General features: G+C 35.3%; 1 protein-coding gene across 1 annotated transcript in view; it reads left to right on the top strand.

Moving 5' to 3' along the window:
- Window positions 1–13768, top strand: part of SRPK1 (SRSF protein kinase 1) — an 82591-nt gene that overhangs the window by 37191 nt on the left and 31632 nt on the right. Inside the window, 3 exon segments of the mRNA XM_043592967.1 lie at window positions 10127–10245; window positions 11914–12022; window positions 12969–13056. Coding sequence (XP_043448902.1) covers window positions 10127–10245; window positions 11914–12022; window positions 12969–13056 — 316 coding nt within the window.

The following is a 13768-nucleotide window of genomic DNA, read 5'->3' as shown; positions in this document are numbered from 1 at the left end:
GTTGCTTTTTATGTAACTGTATCAAAACTAAGAAGTTGACATTATTATAAAGTCTGTGTTCATGTGTGTGTTTATTTTAATTTATAGGATAAATATTTAGAAGTGGAATAGTTTAAAATTGTTGCGATTATTGCCTCATTATGTTTATATATGTGTCTTATTTAGAATGCTTCTTTTTATAAGTACCCAGTTCAAACTCAGGCTATATCCAGAGGGATTAATAGGTAGGGAACTGCCTCTGGATACTGGAGATACATTCGGTACCTATTTTTTTCCACCCCTAGCCAATAAATGTCTTAGCTTTATTTTTATTTTGACTTCATTCTCAGACATTATCTCCCTACTTGGTGGCAGTAATCATCTCTGACAACTCCTTGGTCCTTATTGCTTAAGATTTCAGAAATAGAGCTCTGCATCTGTCATTTCCCTCTAAAAAGGATTCTAGATCTTGCTTAGATCATGTGTCCACCCGTCTAGGGAGATAGGGTGGATAGAGCCATGTGATTGGTGGCCTTGGCAAGTTGTAGAGGGTCATTTGCTTTCAGAAATGATGCTGGACAGAAAATGAAGCTGAGTGTGAAAGTAGCAATCCAGGGGCACCTGGGTGGCTCAGTTAAGCATCTGACTCTTGATTTCGGCTCAGATCATGATCTCACGGTTTATGTGTTGGAGCCCTACATTGGTCTCCACACTGACAGTATCGAGCCTGCTTGGGATTCTCTCTCTCTCCCTCTCTCTTTCTCTGTCCCTCTCCTGCTCACGTGCACACTCTCTCAAAATAAGTAAACTTAAAAAAACAAAACAAAACAAAAAAAACAGACAGTAGCAGTCCTGTCTCTGCACTCTTACCAATTTAACAGTGAGTTTTATCTGTTTTTAATTTTATCTATTTTTTAAGTGTGTGACTATTTCATGGGTAATTCTCTTTGGAAAAGATCCTAACAATTCAGAATTGTATTATACAAGACAAAATGTGAAAACTCCCTTTATATTTCCCTACATCCTTCCTTATTCCTTCATTCTTTCCTCCAGGGGAGGAAATTTCATGCTGTGAACAATTATATTCTTGAAAGCCCCTCAGTATGTTTGTATAGTAGTATATGTACCTACATACATTTTTAAAATATATGAAATGGATCACACTCTATGTATCATTGAGCTACTCATCTTTTTCATTTTAGTATGTGCACTGCCAAAGCAAGCATTTGTCTTTTTCATTTTAATGGTGTGTCTTAGAGAGCTTTCCATTGTAGTACCTTTGCTTTTTATGGAGGTGCCATAAATTACTTAAATTACTGCTACTATTGATTACAAATTGTATTCATTTATGTCACACTAACAATAAAGTGATAGCTTTCCTTTTTTTAATTTAGTATTTTTATTTCCTGCTTAATTAAAAGATCTAGGGATCTATATGTTGTGTGACATCACAGCATCATGCCAAAGCACTGTTACAAATTCTGTCATGGTGTTTGGGGTTGAATTGTGAGTTTTTCTAGGTTGATGTTTTGGTTTTTTTTCAACTTGTGATAAGGTACACATAACAAACATCTTAACCATTTTTAAGTGTAGTTTAGTGATATTACATACATTCACATTGTTGTGCAATCATCACCACCATCTATCCCCATCTTCTTTCATCTTTTCTAGAACTGAAACTCTGTGCTTATTTAATATTTGAGTCCTTGCTTTCAGTTCTTTTAGGTGTATATCCAGAAGTAGAATTGCTGGATTCTATGGCAATTATATTTTTTTATTTTTTGAGTACTCACCGTACTGTTTTCCATAGCATCTGCACCATTTTTACGTTCTCATCAACAGTGCACAAGGGTTCCAATTTCTCTGAGTCCTCACCGACATAGTTGTTTTAAACATGTATATGTACTTTAGAATGTATTAATAACAGCTAATAACAAGCACTACCTACTTACTAGGCATTTTGTAGATGGGTCATTTGTGAAACTTGGGATCTTAAGTGACTTCAGTCACACATCTTATAGATGGTAGGACAGATTCATTATTCAAGCAGTCACCCTCCAGAACTTGGGCTCTTAACCATTCCATTATTATTGCCTCCCAGAAGTGGACAAGTCAAAGGATATGTATTTTTTAAACTTTAAACTGCCAAATTACCTTTCAAAAAGGCTCACACATTAGTCCATTAACAGCATAAAAGAATGCCCATCTATGCCCTCCAAATCCTTGTCAACATGTGAAATTAATCATTTTTAATGTCTACCAAGTCAGTGGCAAAAAAAAAAAAACCATTGTTTTTTCTTAACTTTTAAAAAACGTTTTCATTATTTATTTTTGAGAGAGAGAGAGAGAGTTAGGGGGCCAGAGAGAGAGGGAGACACAGAATCTGAAGCAGGTTCCAGGCTGTGAGCTGTCAGCACAGAACCCAACGTGGGGCTTGAACTCACAAACCATGAGATCATAACCTGAGCCAAAGTCAGACACTTAATTGGCTGAGCAACCCAGGTGCCCCAAAAGATTTTTGTTTTAATTTGTTTCCCTGTTGCTGTTGATTCGAGATACTTGTATATGTTCATGGACCATTTCAATCTTTCTTGAATTGACATATTAGTAGTGCTACGTGGCTGTATTAGTTTCCTATTGCCGCTGTAACAAATTACCATAAATTTAGTAGCTTAAAACAACACAAAGTTACCATCTTACATTTCTGGAGGTTAGAAGTCTAAAATGAGTCAGCAGATCAGTATTCCTCTGGGGTCTCTAGGGAAGAATCCATTTTTTGTCTTTCACAACTTCTACAGGCCACCTGCATGCAGTCCTTGGCTTACGGCCCATTTCTTCACATTTTATCACATCCCGTCTCCTTGATCTACCCGCCTCCTTGGAAGGACCCTTTCCCCCACATAGCTGATTTTCCCAGTGATTACCATAAACAGTCAATGTTTTCCCCATTGTTTTCAAATGTTCCATTAATCCAATACTTGATTTCATTCTAATCCAGTATCAGTGTTACAGGATTTTAATTACTATAGTTGTTTATTATATCTTACTCCTTAGAGGCCAAGTTCCCAATTATTTCTCTTTTTAAAAAAATCTTGGCTGTTTTAGCTAATTTTCTTTTCTTAGATTTTACTGGACAGGTTCTACAAAATATCCTGTTGATTTTGATTGAGATGACTTTGAATGTATATAGATTACTTTCCGGAAAATAGACACGTTTACAGTTTTGATTTTTCCTATCTAGGAATAGCTTTTCTTTTTGTTTGTTAAAGCATCACATATTTTTCAATTTTGTATTATTACTGTAAATTCATTGTATTTTATCAATTATATTTTTTATTGGTTATTGCGAGTCTGTAGAAATACTTTTATAATTGGTTGTTTTTCTCAAAATTTCTGGATAAAATTAGCCACTTTGTAATGGTGACAAATCTGGTTCTTTTTCTTGCCTTAAATTATCATCTAAGACTGCCAGTACAACTTCGAAAAGTACCATAAAACTGTTTTACTGTAATGAAGATCTTCTGATTTGTAGAACTATGTATGTAATATTTCTATGGGTTTCTAGTAGATACCTTTAAGTTAAGTAAGTTTCTCTCCACCTTTTTCCTAGTTTATCAAGGATTTCGATCCCAAATGCATCTTGAGTTTTGTCTGACATTTTCATAATTTTTGTGTTCTTTTCTTCTGTACATATATTTAGTAATGAATGACAGTAATAGATTTATTTTTGTTTGGCTTATCCTTTTATAAAAATTTGCTTGTGAATGTTACTCGGTAGTTTTACATAAAGCTCATTGAAAAGACAGACTAATAGACAGTCTAAACCAATAGTTTTCTATTGGTTGTTTGTATGTGCATTGTATACATGTGTGTGTCTTTCTTCGCAGCCTTGGAAGTCAGGGTTAAGCCAGTGATCTCGAAGTGGAGACCTTTTGCAATTCTTAGGATGTACTGGAACATTTATAAAAAGAAAGCTATCCAATAACCCTGCTTTGAAAATGTAGTAGCACTTGACCTGAAAACTGGACTTTTGTTGCCTTTTTTAGGATATGGATTTCCATTACTGTTACATCATTACAGGATTTTTTTTTTTAATTTATTTCCCTAAAGCCTTATCTTATTCATCTTTTACAAATAATTAACTTGTGATTTGGAGCTTAAAATTCTTACTCCTTCTGTTTTTGTTTTTAGCTCTTTATTTAATAACAGCTTTTGTTTTATAATTGGTATAGTCAAGGTTACAAATATTTCTCTTGGGTGAAACTGAGTGTCACAGATTTTAACATGTAATGCACTCATTTCTAAATACTTTGAAATTTTAAATTTCATTTCCTCTTTAAATCAAGATAGCAGCATGACTCATAATAGCCAAAAAATGGAAACAACCCAAATGTCCATCAACTGATGACTGGATAAATGAAATGTGTTTATCCACATAATGGAATATTATTCGTCCATAAGAAGTAATGAAGAACTGCTACATCCTACAACATGGGATGAACCTTGAAAACATGCTATGTGAAAGAAGTCAGAGAAGACCACACATTGAGTGGTTCCACTTACGTGAAGTGTCCAAAATAGGCAAATTCATAGAGACAGAAAGTAGATTAATGGCTTTCAGAGTCTAAGGGAAAGGTGTAATGGTGAGTTACTGCTAATGGGATTAGTGTTTTTTGTGGGAGTCATGAAAATGTCCTAAATTTAGATTGTGGTGAGATTGTACAGCTCTGTGAATATACTAAAACCACTGATCTATGTGCTTTAGATTGGTGAATTTATGGCATGTGAATTCTATCTCACTAAAGAAATTAAAAATAATTCTAGGATAGTTTTTTTCAAGCCCAACCTGCTAGGAGGTTATAAACCAATTTAGTTGGGTTACTAATAGACTTGGTTTAAAAAAAAAAAAAAAAAAAAAGGCAGGGGATGGGAAGTTCACGTAGTTCATTCATGTGAATATGTAAGTTCCTGAAATGTTTAAGTAAAAACTCATAAGTAGCATATTCTTCATGGCAATTATCAATATATAGTATTTGCTCACAAAGACAGTAAGTTTTTGTTTGGCACTTTGTTTTTACTATCTATTTGGGTGATTAGTGATTGGGGTGAAGGATGGTTAGGAATGAGAATTATACCAGGAATGGAATCTGAATTGAAAGATCCTTAGAAATGGCAGCAGGGGGCACCTGGTTGGCTCAGTTAGTTAAGCGTCCACCTCTTGGTTTCGGCAACTGTCACACTTTTCCAGTACTTTCTGCCTTCTTCATAGATTTTTGCCTTGGCTTCATTCTGTATTCTGGCCAAGTATATTCTTATTTCTAACATTATTGCTCTTTTGATCAGGTTACAAATTATTTGGCTCTTGAAATCATACTGCTATTAAAATTTTATCTGTTGTCTGTTTCAATTTATTCGAGATTTTGTAAATGTATTGGGTTAAATTTTATATGCTTTAAAGTGCTGACATAATTTCTTTCTTCTGAACATGAATAGCAAATATTTGAGACGTGAAGTGTAGGTATGAAGAGTTTAAAGGCACAGACTGAAATTATTTTAGAACTCTCCTTTTTTTGTTCCAGGAAGAATGGGTTTCAGTTCCTAATATTAATAAGCTGAAATTTCTTTCTGTAACATTTCTTCCGATTTTTTTTTCTCTTAACACCCATCATCAATAAAAGTTAACAGTGATTCTGAATTCTTTAATCATGTCATCATCCTCATTATCTATTAGTAACTGTCTCTTTCCTCAAAATTTCTTTTTTTGTTTTTTTGTTTTTTGTCTTTTTATGACAGACTTTTTTCAGTTGTTTGATATTCCTTGAGGGACATCATATGTAAAAAGTATGGCATTAGTAAAACATGGGCAGTTTGAGAAAGCCAAGATGATGCAAGGATCAGAAGGAAACTTAAAACTATAAATAGTATCCTTAAGGTAAAAGATTACAGTGCATCATTGAAACTGTGCAGGAGTCTGTAAAAAAGGAACATTAAGAGCAAAAAAGGGGCACCTGGCTGGCTCAGCTGGTAGAGCTTAAGCTTCTTTTTTGTTTGTTTGTTTAATTTTTTTAAAACGTTTATTTCTTTTTTGAGAGATAAGAGAGCATGAGCAGGGGAGGAGCAGAGAGAGAGGGAGTCAGAATCTGAAGCAGGCTCCAGGCTCTGAGCTGTCAGCACAGATCTCAGCATGGGGCTCGAACTCATGAACTGCGAGATCATGACCTGAGCTGAAGTTGGACACTTAACCGACTGAGCCACCCAGGCGCCCCTAGAGCGTATGATTCTTGATCTCAGGGTCATGAGTTCAAACCCCACAGAGTTTACTTTAATAAAAAAACCAAAAAAGACCAAAGTTTAGGAAATTAAAAATATGGTAGAAATGTAACAGACAACACAAGTTAGAAGGATAAGTGTTGAAAATGGAACAAGATCTAAAGAGATAGAAAATGTAAGGAAATTAATGTAGTAAGCCAGAGGGTCCTGCATCTGGGGGGAAAAAAAAGAGTTCCAGAGAGAATAGACAGAGGATTATATTTACATTGAACTATAGGAAACTTTCTCAGAACTAAATGAATCTCTACTTTGTAAGTACTGATACAGAAAGTACTTAGCAAGTTAGATTTTCAAAAAGCCATTCAGGAAATTTCAGAATATGGGAATTAAAGAGCAAATTCTTGGGGCGCCCGGATGGCTCAGTTGGTTGAGCATCTGACTTTGGCTCAGGTCATGATCTCTCATCCATGGGTTCGAGCCCCACATCGGGCTCTATGCTGACAGCTCAGAGCCTAGAGCCTGCTTTGAATTCTGTGTCTCCCTCTCTCTCTGCCCTTCCCCTGCTTGCATTCTGTCTCTGTCTTTCAAAAAAATCAAATTAAAAACGTTTAAAAAATAAAATTAAAAAAAAAATAGAAAATTCTTTAAAAATAAGATTTCTTCCTTCCAGGGAGAAAAAACAATCCCTGTTTGGAGACTCAGAAATGGGAAGGCATTGATTGGATTTGTCAGCACCACTGAAAGCTAGAAGGCAACAGAGCATTTATTTTTTACTCAGACTGGCAGTCAAGAGTGAGGATAAAATAATAGGAGAGATCTTAACAAATTTACCTCCCATGCACTCATTCTTCAGAAATTACCAATAATATGCACTATGGAAATGAAGAAGTAAATCAAGACAGAGGAAGACTCTGGGACTGAAGGAACAGGACATCTGCCACAGAGAGATGACTAAACATTAAGACCTTCTCTATTTGAAATTAATACTTATATATAAATTTAGCATATTTTTAAAATGATATTTAAAGTTAAAGTAGGATTTTTTTCTTAGGTGGTCTCTTTCTGTATTGTTTTAGAATCAGAAGAGAGTTTCTTCTGTGTCAACACATGTCTCAGGGTAGAGTCTTGCATTTCTCATTGTGACTTGCAGTCTATAATTCAATCATAAATCCTTTAACTGGGAATGCTATTTAATGTACAGTTTTATAACTAAAAACTTCTGTTCACAAATGTATTTGCTTCCAAGAATATTCAAATCTTTAAAAAACAATTTTTAACATAACGAATCCCATGATATTTGTAGAATTCTAATATTCCAGCATTTTTATGTCTGGTTTTCACTTATACCTCACTACTTTTCAAATTTTTCACAATTTTCGTTCTTCTTAAAATCATATAGTAATTTTTGTTCGTTTGTTTTTTGCTTTTTGTTTTTAAGTAGGCTCCACTTCCAGTGTGGAGCCCACTACAAGGCTTGAACTCATGACCTTGAGATCAGGAATCAGACACTTATCTGACTGAGCCAACCAGGCACCCCAGTCAAATTGTAATTTTAATTGTAAAAGGCAACAAATTTGAAATTAGAGATCTGTTGTAGAAATTCATTTTGATCTGAATTTTAGGAATATTCATTCAGACTCATTATTTCTATCTAGGAAGTTGGGCCGGGTAGTTCTTAATTAAGTTTTCCAAAGACACATTTTCACTAAAAATGAACACATTGAATCATGTAGTTTTATAGCTGCTTTGTGTCCTGGAAGACCAAAAGTGTCAAGAAGTGAGGCAGGTTGGAAAGGTCACCAAAAATCTAATCTGAATCATTAAGTGTTGCTTGCCAAGGTATGTCTTCTGTCTCAATAACCCATATAACTTGTTTTGCTATTAAAATTTTTTTGTTGTTGGGGCACCTGGGTGGCTCAGTCGGTTAAGCATCTGACTTCAGCTCGGGTCATGATCTCATGGTTCATGAGTTCTAGCCCTGTGTCAGGCTCTGACAGCTCAGAGCTTGGAGCCTGCTTTGGGTTCTGTGTCTCCCTTGCTCTCTGCCCCTCCCCTGCTCATTCTCTGTCTCTCAAAAATAAATAATAAACATTAAGAAACTTTTTTACTACGTGGCAATGAGAAAGAATGAAATATGGCCCTTTGTAGCAACGTGGATGGAACTGGAGAGTGTGATGCTAAGTGAAATAAGCCATACAGAGAAAGACAGATACCATATGTTTTCACTCTTATGTGGATCCTGAGAAGCTTAACAGAAACCCATGGAGGAGGGGAAGGAAAAAAAGGGGGGGGGGGGGGAGAGGTTAGAGTGGAAGAGAGCCAAAGCATAAGAGACTCTTAAAAACTGAGAACAAACTGAGGGTTGATGGGGGGGTGGGTATTGAGGAGGACACCTTTTGGGATGAGCGCTGGGTGTTGTATGGAAACCAATTTGATAATAAATTTCATATATTGAAAAAAATTAAAATTAAAAAAGACACTTTTTAATAAACAATGAAAAACATAAAATTTTTTTGTTTTGAAAAGACAATCCGATTGATAAAAAGGTAAATAAAATATTGAAAATGGGGGTTAAAATTCCTTTTCCTGCAGCCACTGGAAGGAATGTTTTGTACCTTGCTTATTTTGTTTAGAGCTTTATATTTAGCTGTCAGCTACTAAGTGTCAGCCTGAGTGTAAATCTAAGTCTTTTTGCCTCCGAACCTTTCAGTGCACAGAAATTTTGATATAACTAATTGATTGGCATGTAGAGGAAGGAATTAGTAAAATTTTTTAAATTTTTAAATTTTTTTTTCAACGTTTATTTATTTTTGGGACAGAGAGAGACAGAGCATGAACAGGCGAGGGGCAGAGAGAGAGGGAGACACAGAATCAGAAACAGGCTCCAGGCTCTGAGCCATCAGCCCAGAGCCCGATGCGGGGCTCGAACTCACAGACCGCGAGATCGTGACCTGGCTGAAGTCGGACGCTTAACCGACTGCGCCACCCAGGCGCCCCAAATTTTTTAAATTTTTAATGAGAGACCATTTTTACCTATCAAAGAAGCTAAGCTTTCCAAACCTGGTAATACTTAAGTACCAGAAGCCCATATATGTGAGGAGATATAATTCAGTTACAACCCCTTTAGAAAAGTCTTAAATAATAATCCTAAAAGCCAGTTATGGCCACAGACTGGAAAGAAGTAGTTTAAAATCTTAATTTGTTCAGAGTAGCAGTGTTTTAAAACAAAGTAATTATTTTCCAATTTTTCAATATTTATCATGTTATTTTTTATAAATAGGGAGAATGTTTTTATCCTTACCTGGTAGTTTAACTTTAGGGAAATAATTCTAAATGCAGAATAAAGATTATCCAAGAATTACTCATTGGCTTTATTTTTAGTGGTAAAAAATTAGAAACAAGGTTAAATGTCCAGCTGAGTGAGCAGAACGTGCCAAAGTAAGTGGTGATATGTCTAAGGGAAATATGTGGATTTAAGAGATTGCATAGGAATAAAGAGAAAAGTTTATAATAGGAAAAGCAGGATGCAAATTTGTATAGTGTGTGATTACAGATACATATTTTCATAAAAATACAGGAAAATATTGAAAGAAAATGTAATTTTATTGGCAATTTTCTTTGGGTATTGAGTCTCAAGTAATTTTTTCCCTTTGTACTTGTGTTTCCCAGATTTTATTTAATCATGTACTGACTTTTTATATAAAAAGTATTATTTTCCTAACATCAGGTAAAGTGATAGTTAATATTTTCGTAGGCCACCACTAGATAGTGTTCTGTTTATATTATCTGTTAAGTGGGGAGACATTTTGATAATGCCATTTTCTTAATGTCCTGTTTTATTCTGTCCGTATGGAATGAACATGTTTGTGTTTCTTAGATCTGAAACTCAGCACCGAGGCTCTGCTCCCCACTCGGAAAGTGATCTACCAGAGCAGGAAGAGGAGATTCTGGGATCTGATGATGATGAGCAGGAAGATCCCAATGATTATTGTAAAGGTAAGGCCTTTGATAAGGACACACCGAGTAAGACATGACTCATGAGTATGTGCAATTTCTCACTTGAATGTTGGGTCTGTCAGTGTAAGCTGTTTTGATGCTTTCTGCTTATCGCATCCTTTTCTCTAAGTATAAGAAATAATATTTCCTCTCAGTTCAATTTAATTTATTAAAGCTTGATTTTATGTTAAATCTGTTTTTACCCTTCTTTCTCCTTCAAAATGATAGTGCATATTTACCTTAGAAAATTTCCGAAGTATATTAAAAAGAAAATAAAAACTGTCTGTAATGCTGTATCACCCAGAAATAACCAGTGATGAGATTTGGTATACAGGCTTTTCAAAAAACCTTTTCATTACTTTTTTCTCATAGTAATGCTTGCTAAGGTAAGTTAAACTGGAATTATAGATACTTAAACTGTGTCATAAAGTTGCCTGATAGCTTTTTTGTTTCTTTATGAGACTTTCTACGATTCTGGGTGGCAAGTTACAAGAGAATGTATCTTACCATCTAGGAGAACATAGTTTGTGTTATTCTCAGCAAGCAAAGATACATGTAAAAATACCTTGATTCCTGCCACTGTTGGCAGCCTTTCAGGCCTTCCTGGTTTTTATTTTGTTTAAGGGAGCAAACTCTCTATTTTCCCTTTCTTTCTTTCTTTCTTTCTTTCTTTCTTTCTTTCTTTCTTTCTTTCTTTTTCTTTTCTTTCCTTTTCTTTTCTTTTCTTTTCTCTTTCTTTCTTTCTTTCTTTCTTTCTTTCTTTCTTTTAATGTTAAATAAATGGAATTCTTTTTTTTTTTTTAAGGGTTTTTTTTTTTTTTTTAATTTTGAGAGAGAGAGCATGCACAAGCGAGGAAGGGGCAGACAGGGAGAGAGAGAGAGAGAGAGAGAGAGAGAGAGAAAGTCAGTGCAGAACCAGACATGGGGCTCGAACTCCTGAACCATGAGATCATGACCTGAACTGAAATCAAGAGTCAGACACTTAACTGAGCCACCCAGGTGCTCCTAAATAGATGGAATTCATTAATCTCCTTCATAAAAGAACATCCTGAGACTGAAACTATAAATATGTTTTATTTTAAACATTCATATATTTAGATAAATCTATTGGATTACTGAGGGGCAAGAATATTGTGATATGTAACCTTGTTTTTGTTTGACAGTGACTTATTTTTTTAAGTAGCTGTTGGTTGTTCAACAAAGCATCACTTGCTTACTCTAAATCATTAGTCTTACTTGCGAAGATGTTTTGCTGTAACATGAGTTTAGTATGTGGCTGTGTGTGGCAGACTTACAATTTTCTTCTCAATTTGTTACATAGAGAAACCATTTTTATTTGATAAACTGTATAGATGTTGAAAATGGATTATGAGGGGCTCCTGGGTGGCGCAGTCGGTTAAGCGTCCGACTTCAGCCAGGTCACGATCTCGCGGTCCGTGAGTTCGAGCCCTGCGTCGGGCTCTGGGCTGATGGCTCGGAGCCTGGAGCCTGTTTCCGATTCTGTGTCTCCCTCTCTCTCTGCCCCTCCCCCGTTCATGCTCTCTCTCTGTCCCAAAAATAAATAAAAAAACGTTGAAAAAAAAAATTTTTTTAAAGAAAATGGATTATGAGATACCTTTTCCTTCTTACTGCTTAAGTGACTGTTTCCCCCCCTGTTGTTTCTTCCAGGAGGTTATCATCTTGTGAAAATCGGAGATCTATTCAATGGGAGATATCACGTGATCCGAAAGTTGGGCTGGGGACACTTTTCGACAGTGTGGTTATCATGGGATATTCAGTAAGTTGTAGTGGTCCTGCAAAAGAATTAGTTAAGTGATGCCTAAGTGTTTTTGTCTGATTTTCCAGAGATGATCCAGCCTTCAGTCTAGCTCTAGACCAATTTCTTGGTCAGAATTTTGTTGTTGATAATCTTTATATTCTTGGGCAAATTTGTCTTTTCCTCTGGTGAAGAAGCATGTTAGGGGCAAAATTAGTATCCATAAGGCACTGGGAACTCAGAAATTCAAACATTACAAATACTCCATAAAAGTATGGTATGTAAATTCATAGGGTTTTGTTTTGTTTTGTTTTGTTTTTTACTGGATTTAAATTTTTAGATGATGTCCTGGACCAACCTATGTGAAATTATTTTCTTATAGTTTGTTTTGATAAGAGATTTGCTCGACTGTACAGTCCACAATTTTTCCTATATAAAAATCAGAGGTAATTAACATTGGAGGTTTACCTACAAGTGTATGGTCTGTCTTTGATGGGACAGTATTTGAGATCTGTGCACTTTATTTATTCTTTTATCAGTTTGGTTTCACCCAAGTATTTCTTTTGGCTTCTTATAGGAAAGTGTTACAGCTTTTAACCTTTGAGGTTTTGACATGCAGATATGTAAAATACTTCTGGTTTAATGGGGTTTTCCCCCTTATTTATTCCCATTTCATGGTTTTACTTGGATTCAAGGAGACATTGAGAAGGTAGACTTTAACTTAGAGAAAATGTATGGTGACTGACATTGCCCAAAAACAGATTTTCTTCCTCCTGTAAATGAAATCTGGCCAGTTAGTGCCATCCATTAACAGGTACACGTGACCCCATAGAAATAGCCTATGTTTAAGTACAGGGAGACATGGAATCAGTATTTGTACTTTTATTGCCTCCTAGTTATGACTAAATCTTACCTTCCTAAAGTAAGGATAGGGCATTCGTCTTAACTGCCTGTGTTTGCTTCTTAGGGGGAAGAAGTTTGTGGCAATGAAAGTAGTTAAAAGTGCTGAACATTATACTGAAACAGCACTAGATGAAATCCGGTTGCTGAAATCAGTGAGTATTAGATCATATGTGTGAACTGCAAAGCATCATAAAGTTATATTAAATTAAGACATAAAGTTCCAATATCCTTAAAGAGGTAGAGGAAGATGACAATATACCTTCTGTGCGTGTGGTACTGGAAGTGGTGGAATATGCTGTGATGGGAATTTTCTGCATGTAAACACTGAAAAAAACTTTCAAACAAACAAAAATGTTTATAGAGCATGTTTTATTTGCCAGACAGCACCAAAAAATGTTTTACTTTGCTACTATGGTTAAAAGTTGTGTGAATAAGTTTATAACATCTGTTTCATGTTTTAAAATGTTATAAACTGTATATAATATAAAATAAGCATTTTATTAATTCCCTTAATATCTGAAAATGTAGGTAAATTTTATTTAAAAAACTTTTGGGTTTTGCTAGAAATTAGGAAGCTGTCATTGTAGTAGAAGGAGCTTAAACTCCAAAAACCTGGGCTTTAAGACCAGCCCTAGTCTAGTATATCGTCCCTCTCATCACTTCATTTCTTCTGAGCCTTAGAGTTTTCATTTGTAAAGTCAGCATGTTAGACCCGGAGAGCTCTAAGAGAGTAATTTTCAAAGTGCCAGTCTGACAAGATAAGGAGCTTGTGCCCCAAAATAAATCAATGTACTGTTTGCTTCCTTCATTGAGAAAGGTTTTTTATGGGGCGGAGAAGGTCAGCTGAATGAACAGTGTGATGAA

This window comes from Prionailurus bengalensis, chromosome B2 (genome assembly GCF_016509475.1).
Source record: "Prionailurus bengalensis isolate Pbe53 chromosome B2, Fcat_Pben_1.1_paternal_pri, whole genome shotgun sequence".
Taxonomy (NCBI): domain Eukaryota; kingdom Metazoa; phylum Chordata; class Mammalia; order Carnivora; family Felidae; genus Prionailurus; species Prionailurus bengalensis.
The sequence above is the reverse complement of the archived record's forward strand: the minus strand, read 5'-3'. Positions and strand labels throughout refer to the sequence as shown.